This window comes from Microtus ochrogaster, chromosome 5 (assembly GCF_000317375.1).
Source record: "Microtus ochrogaster isolate Prairie Vole_2 chromosome 5, MicOch1.0, whole genome shotgun sequence".
Taxonomy (NCBI): domain Eukaryota; kingdom Metazoa; phylum Chordata; class Mammalia; order Rodentia; family Cricetidae; genus Microtus; species Microtus ochrogaster.
Window position 1 is genome coordinate 72,706,338 of NC_022012.1, and position 16,708 is coordinate 72,723,045.

A 16,708-nucleotide genomic window follows, 5' to 3' on the forward strand; every position below is an offset into this window, starting at 1 on the left:
TCCTTCCTCCTCTCCTTTCTCACTTAGCCTTCCCGCTTGCTGAGGCTTCAGCAGCAGCAGGTGCACCCTGTTCCCTGCAGTGAAATAGTATTCCCCAGTCCTCGCAAATTAGATTTGAGCTGAACGCATAACAGGAAAAGGGCTTAACGGTGTTTTTCTTCCTCTTTAGTTTCTGGCTTGGGCTTTGGAATCATGAGTGGAGTGTTTTCCTTTGTGAACACCCTGTCTAACTCCTTGGGGCCAGGCACAGTGGGCATTCATGGTGATTCTCCTCAGTTCTTCCTTAATTCAGGTATGTGTCATAGCTGTGTATGTTCAGGGTTCTGTGCTAAAGGATCATCCTTATTGTGATTTATTGACTTCATAATTCAAGTAAAGGCGATTTATGATAAAGCCTTTTAAAGGGAAGTTTTTTTTTAAGGGAAGATATTTTTAGGTATTACAAGTGAAGGTTCTGGAAGTGGGTTCGGGGGTATAACTGGAGTACTTCAGAATATTATGGGAATTTATATTGCATAAGATTTAGATATTTTTCTGGCATAGTGGTACACACTCAGCACTCACTCTGTGAGTTCGAGGCCAGCCTGGTCTACAGAGCAAGTTCCATGACAGGCTCCAAAGCTACACAAAAGAAACCCTATCTTAAAAAAAAAAAAAACAAAAATCCAAACCAAAACAACATAAAAAAACAACAAAAACCAACCAACCAAAGATTTCTTTATATTCATTTGGCTATACTAAAATGTTACAATACAGTTGAGACATTAGCAGCTAATTTGTGTGAGATATATCCTCTTTATTTTGTCATTTTATATTCGTCTTCAATATAAACCTGTAAGCTCCTCCTTTACTTTCTGGCCTAGTACTAGGTATCAACACAAGACCCCTAGTCCTAAATTCTAATTTTTGATTAATCTATAACTCAGTGCCTGTTACAGATAGGCAGGGTGATTTGATCTTTAAATTCAGAGGCAAAGATAGTAGATGAGTTAATCTTTTTATGCAAAGATTCAGTAAAAAAGAACAAACTCTTTTCACATTGATTTACTACAAGTTTCGACACAATGATCACAACTTTGTTTTATAATTAGAATATTATTTTATTAAATTTCTCTTTTAGAGAAAAAATATGTTGTGTTTGTAGTTGTCTAGACCAACAGCAATTATGTCATTAAAATAGTGAACTCATATGCACAGTTTTTCAATTAAAACTTATTTTTCAATTTAAAGATCACAGTCAGGCTAAAGGTCATTAGGAAGCTTACCATCTTGCAGAGGAATATGATTAAGAACTAAATAGGGTTTTGATATATTTTTAATAGGATAAAAAGGTTATAACAAGAAATGACCAATTTTGAAAAGCTGCCATAGTTTAGAGACATCATGTCCATCCCTGAACCCAGAGACAGCCCTCCACCATTTTTAGTTTCTTTGTTAGTTCAAATCTTAGCCTCCCCTGTGGACATTGATGCTGTCAGCTTCTCAAGTGAATCCATCCTCTGTGAAGCCAGCAAAGTAGTCTTCCCTGTTTGAAAAGCCTTTGACTCTCTGAGGCCTACAGCATACAGTGCAGACTCTAACTCTGGCTGTGAGCTAAGGGAAAGTGTGTTAATGGATTGTGCTTATTAATGTTCCCTCCAACACAGCAGATTCCCAAACTTGATATTCCTGGCATAAATTTTTTATGATTTATTTATTTTTACTTTATGAGCATTGGTGCTTCGCCTGCATATATGGCTTTGTGAGGGTGTCGATTCCCCCAGAACTGGAGTTACAGACAGTTGTGAGCTCCCATGCGGTTACTGGAAATTGAACCTGGGTCCTCTGGAAGAGCTGCCAGTGTTCTTAACCACCGAGACATTTTTTCAGCCCCCTGCATAAAATTTAAATGATAATAATACTTGATTTGTAAAAAGCAAATGTAGTTTTAATGGCTAATGTCCATCAGAGCCCAGTAGAAAATAAAAAGACAAGCTGTTTTCTTTCCATCCTCATGTATTGCTGGCTTTTGTCCTCTAGATGGTGCTAATTTCCTTCCATAAAGCAAGCTGTTTTCAAGTCCATTTAAAAATGAGTCCCTTGGGAGGGTAGATTTGTTCCTAAAATGGTAATTAGGATAAGAAAGGGATATGAAGCCATTAATTAGCATCTATATCTGTGTCTGTTATGTTAATAATACACATATTGTACGATACCTGTATGTACATGAATTTTTATGTTATAGGCAATCATAGTTTATGAAATACACATGTAAGACAGTTTTTTTCAGTGTTTGTGGAGCAGGCCAGCAGTGAGTTAAACTCATTGCTGTCTCTTGGAAATTCTTAGTGGAGAAGAAGTATGGGCTTTAGATTCCAAGTTCAAATCATATCCTAGCTCACTAATATTTTGATATAAGTCCAATTGATTATTTAACTATGAATTCTATAAATAATTATTAAAGATTTCTCCATGCCTTCTGGATAAAAACAAACACAAAGCATAATATAAATGTAGAGAGGAGGGATGTGTTGACTGACATTGGGACAGTAAAGTTCTTTGCCTTTGTCATATATGCCCCAGCTGTGAATGATTGGTATGACCCTTGTTTGGTACTTCTCTCTTCAGTTGTGTCTAAACTATAAGCAAGAGCTACGGCTATCTCATTCAGTTCCATCCCCAGCGCCTCTTGGAGTCCTTTGTTACTAGAGTTATTAGATGCCACTTCACAGCTTATGGAGGAAGTACCATTTGAATAGAACTATACTTACAGATGAATAATGGTTATACCAACCAAGGAAGGGGCTTCAGGGAAGGATGTTCCAAATAGAAGGAAGAGACCTCTTCCCTGCAGACTTTAGTTTCTAGTTTTTTTTTTTTGGAAGGGACAGAAGTAATGACCAAAAGCTGGGCATGGTGGTGTACACTTATACATCTCTGCACTCAGGGTGTGGTGGCGTGTGGATTGCCGTGAGAGAAGCCAGCCAGGGACATAGTAAAACACTGTCTAAAGAAAACGAAAAAAAATGAAGAAAGAATGTCTAGCTCAGAGTCATTAAGCATTAAATGAAAATAAACCCAGTACTATAAAGATCTGAAAGGGAAAATTTCACACTGTTTTTAAGCTTTATTAGTCTAGACTTCCTCAACTACCTCAGCTAGAACCCACGTGGCTCTCTGACTGTGTGGGACATATGGACTAGGCATCTTGGTATTTGTTGACTTGCTCCACAGCCATTTCTCCAGTTTAGCCCTGGCTCTACTGTGCCAGTTCCCTCCCCACCTCTCTGATAGTGAGAGTCAGAGTATTCACATCAGTGTGCTTTCATGGCCTGATTTCTAGAGGAAGCATTCACATTGTAAACTCCCAGAGATCCACCTGCCTCTGCCTCCCGAGTGCTGTGATTAAAGGTGTGCACCACCACCGCCGGGCTAGCATGGAGTTCTTATCAAGCCAGTTCTGTGCACTTGTGGTCAGACTCCATCACTGCAGCCAGGGGACCCTCAGAGCTGGTGCACAGTGATGGGGTTCAGCTGGCTTTGGTGTCTATTGTCTGCAGGACTGGCTGCTAATTGCTGACTTGTCTTTTCAGCTTTCATGACGCTGGTTATCATATTGCTACATGTGTTCTGGGGCATTGTGTTTTTTGATGGCTGTGAGAAGAAAAAGTGGTACATACTCCTTACAGTTCTCCTGACTCACCTGCTGGTGTCCACCCAGGTGAGTGTTGTCTCTGTGTTCTCAGTGCTTGCAGAGCTCAAGTGGGTCTGAGTGGTGAAATCCACCCAAATGAAGGACACACTCATGGGAAAATGAGGGCAAGTCAGAACAGCCCTGGAAGTGGACAGTGGGTCATGTGAGTTTTAGGAGAATGACAGTCTCTGCTAATTTGGGGGGGGGGTTGTCTCACTAGAGATTTTCCTCATGTCTGTCCTTTAGTGGATGTATGGTGAAGCCCAAGATAGTCTGCATCACTCTCATGTGAAGAAGCATATCTGAAGCAATTTTCCTTCATTATAAACTCCTTAAGACACACATTTTACGTTTAAATCTTTAGGTGGAAACTATTTTAATTTGATTATTTTGGTTCATCATTTCCCATTTGTTGTTTTTTGGCTGTTGTGAAGCTTCCTTGACTATTTATGTGCATGGAACTTTCCCCATGTGTTTAGGTTTTGAGGCAGGGAACTGTGAAGTCAATTGGTGTGAATATTTTGAGTCCTTGATACAAACTGCTAAAACGGGCTCTGTAAAGTGACGACACTTCACACATTCTGACCAGCAGCAGATGTGCTGGTTTCAGTCCCTCACTGACATTATAACAGCACCAGTCTGCAAAGTAAAGCTTAAAACAGTTGTCAGATTTCTTTCCACAGCAAGCAGTGTGTAAGGACTTGGATCTGCATGGTCATTGGTCATTTATATACATGACATTATCAAAATGACCCTGCCATGGCCCTGTCTAGACCCTTTGTGCATTTTATGTGAAGTTTCTCCTAGGCCAGGGAGATGGATAACAGGTAAAGCTAGGCAAGTTTGATGACCTGAGTTTGAGCTACAGAGATATTGGAGAAGGACAGAAGAACCAAACTAGCTTCCAAAAATTGTCCTCTGATCTCTACAACTGCACCTTGGCATGTGCGTTATATATGCACACAAATCATAATAAATGATTCTTAAAAAAAAGGTTTCTACTGAGTTGATTCTGTAGACAGGGGCATGGGTGAGCCACACCTGAGCATGTGAGAGGGGCATAGCTGGTACCACCTCTCTTGTTTGCGGCTCCATGGTAGTGGGAATGAGGGAAAGATGTCCTGCCTCCTCCCTACTGCCTCTAGCTGGTAAGGACTGACCCTCCCCTTTACCAGCTGCAACACTCAGGAAAGCAGGCCCTGTACCTTGTCTGGGCAGCACAGCGGAGCTGACGATATTCTCAGAGGGCACCCGTGAGCCAGCCTGAGAATCTGAGTATGAGAGATTTGGCCCCAACATTCATCTGTCATATGGTGGCATGGGCAGGGAAGAGATACCCTTTCCCCACAACCCCTCAATGCCTGAAGCATGTGGGAGAGCTGTCCCTGCCCCTCACCAGCTGCAGCACTCAGGAGAATGACCCCTGCACCTCACCTGGGCAACAAGGTAGATCTGGCCCTGATGGTTCAGGTGTGGGAGAGCTGACCCTTAGGATCTGAAAGCAGGAGAACTGGCCTTGCCCCTTGTTAATTGCTGTAAGGGGTAAACGAGCCAGGCCACACTAGAGAGCTCACCCTGATAGTGAGGACATGGGGTTGGGGACTAGCAAACTAACCAACCCTATAACTACCTAGGTCCAGAACCAGGGTTATGAGTTGGACCACAGTAACATCTACCCCATCCATAATCTTCAGAAGAACCTGAAGGGGTTGATCCTAAAGATCAAAGCTGCAGGATCTCCACAACAGAGGGCAGCAACAGAATAGCCAAGAGGAGTCCCAGTGAGGGTGCAGCATAGATAGTATAGCAGAAGCCAGAGACCTGAAACCAGACCAATGACTCTTGGCAATGAACACTTGCAAGTAAATATATATGGACAAAAGGTTTCCTGTGTGAGACACTGTATCACACTACAACTTCCATGGAGAGACTTTTACTTTTCTTTTTTTCTTTTTTCTCCTAAATTGTATTCTATTTTCGGGGGATGGTTTGCAAGGGTAGAGGGCAGATATGAAAGGGTGGGAAATGAGTGGGATGGAGATGCATGAATGATGTGAAACACACAAAGAATAAATAGAAAGTTAAAAAGAAAAAATTCTCTACTGATGGAACCTTACTTCTGTTTCTCTCCTCCCTGTCTATTTAGAATTCCTATCATATTTTATCCACTGGGTTTCTTGCCCTCTAATCCGGCTAACATTCAGTCTGTTTGCCTCTTACTTACATGGTTAAACCTTGCAGTACCTGTGGCCGCTAAAGTTGCCTTTATCATGATGGCATCTGTGTAAAGCCAAGCATGTATCTGTCTACCTAGTTGGGCTTGGACTACAGAATGAGATTCTGTCTTAAAATACGAAGTGGAGGGGAAGATGAAGGATAATTGACATACATGTGGAAAGAATTTCTCTGACTACTACACTAAGAGTAAACTGGCTAGGAGAGGTCTCCTCATTAAGGGAAAGGCAAGGAGGATGTGGAGAAAGAGCAGTGAAGATCTAGAAATAGCCAGATAAAGGAAATACGTATCAGAAGTAGATCCATCAATGTTTCCGCAGAGTGGATGAGGCAGATGAGAGCAAGAAGAGGCGCAGAGGGTTTGGTTAATGGTTTTGACCTGGACAACTGAAAGGCTACTAGTGCCATTAGCTGAGTTTGAGGGCTTGGGAGGCATGGCTCTATCCGGGCCCATTACTTAGAAGGTGCTCGGTTAAACATTCAAGGTAGAGGTCAGATAAGAGGTGGATGGAAAGGGGTAGTTTTGGGGAGGAGTTTGGTTGATAAAAGGTGGCTCAAAAATTGTGGGTAAACAGAGGCCCAGGACTCTCCATCCTTGAGATTAGACTAAAAAGGAGGAGTCAGCAAAGAAGCACAAAGAGTAACTGAAAGTAGGAAATTAGCGCACCCGGAGAGCTGAGTGTCCTGGGAGCCAAGCACACTGAGGAGAGACATGGGATCTACCTGTCATTTTTTTAAAGACATGCTTTCACTGTGTAGCCTTGGCTGGCCTCAAACTCTCAGAGATCCATGTACTTCTGTCTCCCCAGTGCCTGGATTAAAGGCTTGCCGCACATCTGCTGCACCCAAAGCACTTTAGCCACCGAGTCATAGCTTTAGTGCTCTAGTGTTTAACTGTTGTGAAGAGTATGACTCTAAGTGTTTACACATATGCCCTTCAGCAAAGACGTGTGCACGTTTCTCTTGGATACATGCCCAGAAGCACTCTGGCTGGGCTAGAGGAATCACTAAGTCAGTTGGTGGGATCACTCAGTTTTCAGCATGGTTATGGTGACTTAAACACTAACCATTTATTCATGAGCTTCAACTCCTCTATGTCCTTGCCAACACTTGTTATAACTTTCTTATCTTTCCAGGAATATAGTAGACACACAGTAAACTTGAACTTTTATTCCCTTGGTAATAAACACATCTTCATATGTCTGCTGTCAGTTGGAGAATTCTTTTTCAAGCTGTTGTTCAAATATTTTACCTACCTCCAACTGTCTTTAAATTTTTAGAAATTCTTTTTATTTTTATTTTTTATAAAAGAAGGTTTAGTTGGGTGTATGTATTACAAATAGCTTCTACAGCATATTTATTTGTTTTGTTCTTTAGATAGTCTCATTCTATAGCCCAAACTAGCTCACTCTGGAGCTCTCACCAGTCTCATTTATGGCAATCCTCCTGTCTCAGCTGCCATATCCAGCTTTATGTAGGCGTAAGTCACAAACAATGCCACAGCAGTTTGGAATTATAATTAATAGGGTAGTATTTATTAAAAGGGGAAAAAACTTACAGATCACCGTCAGCCCTCTGTACAACCAGGAACGGAGTCTAGTCGCCAGCTGAGCAGGAAGTGAAGAGAGCGAGAGAAGGAAGTGGCCGCTTTTTTAAAGGGAGAGAGACCACGCCCCAATGGGCGGGTATCTCAGCGGCTATAGGCTGGAGGAGCGGAAGGACCTCCCGCAACACCTCCCCCTTTTGTTTAAGTAAGAGAGTTCTAAACCTACTATGAAATTATATACAATAAGTACAAATATCCTATTCTAACTAGATTAGGTCTTATATAATAAATAACTTGGCCAAGTCATGAAAGAAAAGTAACTACATTTATATAGTCTTCAACCCCATCGAAGATCTGAGAAGGGAAATAATGTTACCTGGGTAATTAGGAAGTTCAGTGAAACAACTTCTAAAACATGCAACAAATCACAGAGACAACTAGCTACCTGGGCAATCACCCAAAGTCACATTAGCAGCATTGAAGCAACCAACTTTGGCTAAGGCCTAACATAACTGACATACCATTTTCAAAGGCAAACAACTTTTCAAAACTATCTTACCCTGTCTTGGCAGGATATGACAGTCCTGTTTTATCCATTGATGAACACTCTGTATCTTTGTCAGTGGTTGAGGTATGGGCATTTCTTTGCCCCAAAACCAGTTCTGCCAAAAGAAAGGCTCCAGGTGGAGTGTCTTTGGTGCTCAACATTCTCTCGGGAATAGAGCGGTGTTGCCAGGAGCAATTGTGTCTCACTATCACGAAACTCTTAGTTAGATTAAAGGCCATTTTCTACAGCTCTTTGAAGAGGTTGAAGATTATCTATACTGAGTATAATCTCTATATATCTAAAGAACCTGATCAGTCTAATTATAAATGACAAACTTAGATGACTATTAATCTATATAATTCTCAATATCTATCTAACTTAGAGACTAAGACAATAAACAACTGTGTAACAAATGAGGATAATGACCTCCAAATATAAACACTGTACAAATATACATTACAATATGGTAAATATATATCAATACAGAAACATTATATAAGTATCTTAATCAGAGGTAAAAATGTACACTGCAATATGGTAAATATATACAATATATATCAATACAATATATGTCAATACATAAAAAATATTTTAAACAGAGGTAGAAACATGCATGCATACAATAGTCAATATAATTTAACTTTGTATCAATATACAAGAATGAATACCAATATTTGTCTAAAAACAGTAACTCACAATTATAAATATATCCGAGCGGGGGAAGGAGAGGTCCTAAAACCAACCAAACGCTGGGCGCCAAGTGTAGGCGTAAGTCACAAACAATGCCACAGCAGTTTGGAATTATAATTAATAGGGTAGTATTTATTAAAAGGGGAAAAAACTTACAGATCACCGTCAGCCCTCTGTACAACCAGGAACGGAGTCTAGTCGCCAGCTGAGCAGGAAGTGAAGAGAGCGAGAGAAGGAAGTGGCCGCTTTTTTAAAGGGAGAGAGACCACGCCCCAATGGGCGGGTATCTCAGCGGCTATAGGCTGGAGGAGCGGAAGGACCTCCCGCAACAGCTTTACATTGTTTTTGGAGGTGTTTTGTTTATAGTTCTGGGGCTCCCACATGCACATAGGCAAGTCTCCCATGAGTTACATCCCCAGTCCCAATTTCCCATTTTATATTACCTAATTAATTGGGGTTTATTATTTCTTATGTTCTGATGACTAAATAATCTAAGCTTTAAGTCTTAAAAATTAGTTTCCTCATTTGTATGTTCTCATTTTCTATAATAAATTTCTATAATTTTATATAAAGTTATAAAATTGTAAGATTTTATGTAACTTTTACATGTATTTTATAATAAAGTTATAAAATTTTTTTGTGATAGCTTAAAAGAGAAACTTGTTCTAAAGGAAATAAACCGAAGAAAATGCAAAAGACTTCATTGACGGTTCTGAAATATAAATGAAAATTTTATGGGATTGACCTTAGAATTATTTGAGAAAAGAATTCATAAACTTCTCAACACCTGCCATGCCTACAGATGCCTCTAGAATGCAGCATTCTTCCTGTATGAGGTGCTACCTGCAAAATGAACCCACTTCCCTGGCCAGGGTTGATAGGTCAAGTTCAGTGCCTTAGCACATACAGGTTGCGAGGTTGTGTGGAGATGAAAGGGGTTACTTAGTGAATCCCAGAACACGTATTTTAAAATCATCTGGTTAACAATTGCCACAGTCAAATCTTCTCCTTTGTTAGGATAAAGCTGGGGCTAGATGGGAACTTAGGCTCTAAATCTAGCTCTGGCCCAACAGAGACAAAATTTGGCTCCCAGGTTAAGGCCACTCTGTTTAGGCTGTGACCCTAATCTATCCTGCGCCCAGTACTTCCCACTTTTAGTTGTGCCACCATCATCTAGGACCAGTCTGTCCCTTTTTGCACACTGAGACACATCTTACACAAAACTTGCTGATACAACTTTCCCCCCTCCTACAACGTTTTTTGCTTTCATAACACCACAAATCTGAAAGTATAGTCTCCACAAATTCTGTCTCTACCTTTTAAAGGAAATCATTATTTATATGTATGTATTTATTAGTGTGTGTGTGTGTGTGTGTGTGCATGCACGTGCAGGTGTGTGTGCATGGTGTGAAAGTCAGAGGACAACTTGGTCTGTCCTTCCACCACGTGGTTACAGAGAGTCAAATTGATGTCATCCGGTTTGACAACAAGAACCTTTATCCACTGAGCCATCTCACTGGTCCTGTCTCTTCTACTTTATCCCTAGTCCAGTCTGGCTTCTGCTCAAACCACCCTTCCAAACCCTCACTTTTTCAAATATAATGATATTGTTGTTTGTTCATTTTGGCAGTCTTTAAGATTATTTTATTTTAATTTGTGTGAGTCACTGTGTAGCGGGCTATTTGATCACACTGTGAACCCTGAGTTTGCATGTGGAATAATTAAATAAAATCAACTTTGGGCCAGGAAGCAGAGTTAGCAACTAGTTGACAGAAAGTAATCATAGAGAGTCAGAGGGTGTCTGTAAGACGATAGAGATGCACAGGAAGGCGTAGGGAGGGACTTTGTGTGGCATGGGCTTTTTATTTTGTTGTAGCAGATGTACTCTCTTTCAGAGACACCTGCAAAGAGAGAAAGTCAACTAGTTGTTACTCAACCTCTCTGAGCTAGCAGGTTTTCACTTTCACCCCTCCACCCACCAAAAACAAACAAACAAACAAAAACCACCACCACCAAAAAAAAAAAAAAAACCCCTAGATAAGAAAAGCCAAGAAACAAACCAGTTGACATTGCTTTTCGGCAATAGACCCAGGAAGAGACATGCCTCTTCACTGGTCCTGAAATCAAAAGGAAATGTCAAACCTTGCTCTTTTTTTCCTATGTGTCTTCTCACTTCTGTATAACCAATTCCAGTCAGCTGGTCGTCATTTGAGTCAAGCAAAGTGCAAGTCACAGACCAGTGTCTGCTGTGCCTTCCTGAGTCTTTAGCATGTGACAGTCATCCCATATTTATGAGATGCTGTCCAGCTTTTGAAAGGTTCTGTGTTTTCCAGTATCTGTTTATTCCACAGGTTTTAAAGGCTGTGTTTTTACCCAGGCTGATTTATTTTTCCTTTGCAGACCTTCCTCAGTCCTCATTATGGAGTAAATCTGGTGTCAGCATACATAATCATGGTGCTCATGGGCATCTGGGCATTTTTTGTTGCTGGGGGGAGCTGCCGAAGCCTGAAACTCTGCCTGCTCTGCCAAGACAAAGACTTTCTTCTTTACAACCAGCGCTCCAGATAACCTCTGGCAGTCGGCACTCCAAACAGCAGCCTGTGTCTTTAGAGGAAGCACAACTGTGTCCTTTTTTTAAAAAGACCCTTTGCTCTTGGCACTTAGAAGCAGCAGAACTGTCCGTGTGCTTTCATGCAGCAGCCTCTGGAAGAGCTGCCGTGTGGCCTGCAGCCTGCTGCACATTTGAGGCCTCCTGGAAACAAAGACTGATGCTTCTGGACTACCCCCCCCTCCCTATTTGATTGTCCTGAGTGTGCAGCGCAGCTGAGAATCACAGATCCAATGGGAAGTTCTGAGAATCCCCAAAGAGATTGAGCTTTGGTACTTAACTGTCTCCTAAGCTAACTTCTGCTGAGCAAGTAAATTTCTCGATGTGGTAACCTGGGTAGCCCTGTGTTTTATGTACTGGTGTCACACAAGGCTGAAGGGCTGTTCTCTCTGTGCACAGCTTTCATGTCCTTCACTAGAACCGTAGGCTGTGTCCTTAAATGCAGTAACCTACACTGACACTATTACTTAGCCAAGGCAAAGTTTGTATATTAAGTATTCAAGTTTTTTTTTCATTTTACATTTTCTTCTTGTATGATAAAATTATTCTTTTTAGTATAAATCCAGGCTCTTTAAGAGTGACGACATGCTGGCTTCCTTGGGGGAGTCTAAAATTGTTCCAAGTCCGTGGGCCTTCTCAGTTAAAAGCTGCTGTGTGTGCTGTCTGGAGCTGGGCTGGTCGAGGTAAAGCTCATTGTTCTTATCTCTGAGAAGCTGGACAGGGAGATAATGATGTATCATTGGCAGAATGGTGCTGACCTTATGAGAGCAGCTGAAAGCACAAAGTAGTGTGATGTTGACACCTTTCATTTGCTCCGGTGACACTAAACAGCACCATCACCCAAATGCGACAGGGGGAAGTTTGAGACAGACATTAAGCTGCCACATTTCAAGCTGGCATGTGACTTTTAATCTTCAGCAGGTTTGTCTTGGTTTTGGTTACAGTGAAACAGTTCCCTTTCTAAGAATACCCAGGGGCTTTGTTGGTCTTCTAAATAAGTCAGCTCACTTTCTTCTTACGATGAAATGCTACTGAATTGTTAGTGTACTAACTGGAAACTGTTCCCAATCCAAGTTTTTTTGGGACTTAGAAACTACGTCTTCTTGAAAGTGTTGACCCCAGCTCATCTGTGCATCTTCTGAAAGAAACAGGAGCAGCAGTGAGAGGACTTGGCAGTGACATGGAAGATGAGCCTGACAGCACTGTGCTGGCACCAAGAACCTGTGTGGTTCTTACCCCTGAACTAAACCTTAATTGGTTAAACATGTGAGTGTCTCAGTGCAGAGATGCGAAAGCAGTAAAGCTCCTAGGAAGACTACAAATCACTGAGAAACCTCTGTGGTTATCCCCTTAAAGGTTACTTCAGCACTGCCACACCAGTGCTTCTGCTGAAGCTGGTGGGTTTGCAGCTTTATATAAGGTTTTCCATGGACTAGAAAGGACAAACATAACTCCAGATACTAGATTATAGCACAGAAACCTAAATAGGAATAGTCAAGACAATATTCCTCCACCAGAAGTCAGTAGCCGTATTGTAATAGGCCCTGAGAAACACAATTTAGTTGAATCATCAGTGACTTCAAAATAGCAATTCTGAATATATTCAAGGACCTTAAAGGGGATATGAATAATGCCGTAATGAAGACCATGAAAGCACAAGTGAGCAGTTGAGTGAAATGATAAAACACTTTAAGACATGAAAATAGAAATAGAATCACTAAAGAAAATGCAATTTGAAATAAAACTGAAAATGAAAAGTCCTGGATGTCAAACAAAAATGTCAGAGGTAAATCTCACCAATAGATTAAAAGATGTGGAAGAGAGAATTTCAGGTCTTGCAAACAAGGTAGAATAAATAAATAGCTCAGTCAAAGAAAATGTGACCTAAAACCCAGGCACAAAATACCCAGAAATCCTGGGACTCTATGAAAAGACAAAGTCTATGAATAATAGGTGTAGAGGAAGGGGAAGAAACCCAGGTGAAAGGCACAGAAAATATTTGCTAAAAAAATATGGAAGAAAAAGTTCCCAGTCTAATGAAGGAGGTGCTGATCAAGGTGCAAGAAGAAGACAAAACACCAAATAGACAGGACCAGAAAATAAATTACCCACAACACATAATAATCAACACACTAAATTTACACCAGAAAGAAAGGGTATTAAAAGCTGTAGAAGAAAATCTCCAAGTAACATATAAAGACAGGATCATTAGAATAACAGCTGACTTTTCAATGGAGACTCTGAAAGCTAGAAAGACTTGAATGTATGTTCTACAAACTCTGAGAGATCATGGATGCCAGCCCAGAGTATTTAAGCCCCCCCCAAAACCTATCAATTACAAAAAATGAAGATAGAAACATCCCAAGAGAAAATCAAATTTAAATAATCTACCAATCCAGCTCTACAGAAGGCACTAGAAGAAAAACTTCAGTCTGAAGAGGTTAACTACATACACCAAGAAGACAAAAGCAATAAATAATCCCAAAACAGTAAGTAAAAAATGGGGATGGGGCACACTATAACAACAAAATAATAGGAATCAATAAACACTACTTATGAATAACTCTCTATATTAATTATCTCAATTCCCCAATATAGAGACAAAGACTAAGAGATTTAATTAGAAAACAGAATCCATCCTTCTGTTGTATCCAAGAAACATATCTCACTATCAATGATAGACATTACCTTAGAGTAAAAGGATGGAAAATGTATTCCAAGCAAATGAACCCAAAAAAGCAAGTAGGTGTAACCATTTTAATATCTGACAAAATAGACCAAATCAAAACTAATCAGAAGAGATGGGGAAGGAGTCTACATAATCATCAAAGAAAAAATCCAACAGGAGGATATTGCAATTCTAAACATTTATGTGTGAAACACAAGGAGACCCAAGTTCATGAAACATTATTACAGCTAAAATCACATGTTGATCCTCACAAGTGATAGTAGGTGACTTCAGTACCCCCCCCCCACTACTAGACAGGTTATCCATACAAAAAATAAATAGAAATGCTGGAGCTAAATAATACCATAAATCAGAAGGACCTCACAGATGTCTACAGAACATTCCACTCAAACACTAAAGAACATACTTCTCAACAGCTCATGGAACTTCTTTCAAAACTGACCACATACTGGGGCACAATGCTAGTCTCAACACATAAATGAAAATCAAAATAATGCCTTGCATCCTTTCTGGATGCATCATGGATTAAAGCTAAATATCCACAACAACAAAAACAGCAGAAAGAATTACACGGATATGTGGAAACTGAATAACTCACTATCAAAGGAAAAGTGAGTTAGGATTCAAACCGAGAAGGAAATGAACAACCTTTTAGAAATGAATAAAAATGAAAACACAGCATGCCCAAAGCTATGAGATACATTAATGTAGTTCTAAGAGTCAAGTTCATAACACTAAGTGCCTACACCATATTATAACTTAGTGACATGCCTGAAAGCTCTAGAACAAAAAGAAATAATAATACTCCAAAAGAGTGAAAGGCAAGAAATAAATTCAGGACTGAAATTAATGAAATAGAGGCAAACAATAACCCTCCCCCAAAAAAATCAATGAGGAGTTGATTCTGTTTCTTTGAGAAAGTCAACAACAAATCCTTTATCAAATTAAATAAATGACTGAGAGAAGACCCAAAGTGGGAGATTACAACAGGCACAGAGGAAATTCAGAGAAATAATAAGCATATAATTAATAAATCTGTATTCCACTAAATTGAAAAAGCTTTAAGAAATGGATGAATTTCTTGATACATACAATCTCCCAAAGTTTAAGTCAAGATCATATAAGCAATTTAAACAGATCTATATACCCTAGTGAAATAAAAGCAGTAATTAAAAATCTCCCAATCCAAAAACCCTGGACTAAATGGATTCAACATAAAATTCAACCAGACCTTCAAAGAAGAATTGATGTTAATGCTCTTCAAATAAATCTGCAAAATAGAAACTGAAGGAACATTTCCAAATTGTTTTTTTCAAAGCCACTATTACCCCAATACCAAAACCAGACAAAGACCCAACAACATCACACAAAAATAGAAAATGAACACAGATCTTTAAAAAAAAAAAAAGCCCTCTCTAACCATTGCTGTGGCCTCAGCTGGTGAATTTTTGTGGTTGCCTGTAGGACAAGAAGATTATGTCCTGGAATGGCCTAATCTCAAGCCATGCTAATTATTTCTATAGTGTTGTCCCTCTACTGGTCAAAGCACAACACATATGGATAAGTTTAGAACACTCCAATGAGCCTTTCTGAGCTCAGTATTCATGTGTATAAAGTGTGAATTTATTATATACTTAATAAAGTGATTGTGAGTTATCTTATAAACTTTCTGTGTTGTATCCAACACATATAAATCACCTTTAAATGTGTGCTAGTGGCCAAAATCTTTGTTTGTTTGTTTGTTTGTTTTTTTGAGACAAGGTTTCTCTGTGTAGCTCTGCTGTCTTGGAACTCACTTTGGCTGGCCTTGAACTCAAAGAGATCTGCCTGCCTCTGACTCCCAAGTGCTAGGTTTAAAGACATGTGTCGCCATTGCCTGGCCACATTTTTTTCATTAAAAAATTGATATTTATATGTGTCTGGAGGTCAGTGGACATCTTGCAGAAGTTGGTTTTCTCCTTCTACTTATATTTGTATTTCATAGATAATTATGTCTTTTATGCTGAGTGGAAATAAATTCTGTGGTGGAAAACTGAAATTATATGGCAATAAGGAAATAGTGTGATTAAGCATGATGGTACACTTTTGTAATCCTGGATTGAGCTGAGGCAATGATATCTTAAATTTAAGGCCAGTCTGGGCTATGGACATAGTGAGCCCCTTGCCTGATAAAAGATAGTAGTTTTTGATCAAGTGAAAGAATTATTGTGTATCTGTATTTGTTGCTTATTGATAGAGCAAGAGCAAACATTACTGTGTCTTTGCCTGCATGTATGTGTACCATGTGCTGAGGAGACCAGAAGTAGGCTTTGGATCCTCTGAAACTGGAGATACAGAGCATTGTGAGCCACCATGGGGGTACTGGATCCTCTGAATTGAAACTGGCTCCTCTGTAAGAGCAAACAAGTATTCCTTACCACTGGACCATCTCTCCAGCCCCTTAAAATATGTAAAGAAAGATATTCTCTAAGCCAGTGGTTCCAAGTTCTTTTGTTAAACTGCTTAGGTCACCATTTTATTGCAGCATAAGATAATAATACCTTAATCCCTGGTGTTTAGCTATGGCACTAATTTTAATCTTTTATTTATCCATTTATCAAGACCATATATTAAAAGAGACATTGTAATAAAATATTTTATAAATTTAAAATGTACCAGAGATTAATAAACTTAAATATTTAAAAAAGCTGTTCCTTAAAAATATCCAGGTTTTCTAGGTA

At 39.7% G+C, this 16,708-nt stretch overlaps 1 protein-coding gene across 1 annotated transcript in view; it reads left to right on the forward strand.

Annotated features, from left to right (window-relative positions):
* Nucleotides 1-15,711, forward strand: part of Aph1b (aph-1 homolog B, gamma-secretase subunit) — a 25,760-nt gene extending 10,049 nt beyond the window's left edge. The window contains exons 3-5 of the mRNA XM_026779103.1: nucleotides 153-292; nucleotides 3,573-3,700; nucleotides 11,092-15,711. Coding sequence (XP_026634904.1) covers nucleotides 153-292; nucleotides 3,573-3,700; nucleotides 11,092-11,259 — 436 coding nt within the window. The 3' untranslated portion in view covers nucleotides 11,260-15,711. The remainder of the gene's footprint in view (nucleotides 1-152; nucleotides 293-3,572; nucleotides 3,701-11,091) is intronic.
* Nucleotides 15,712-16,708: the final 997 nt, after the last annotated feature.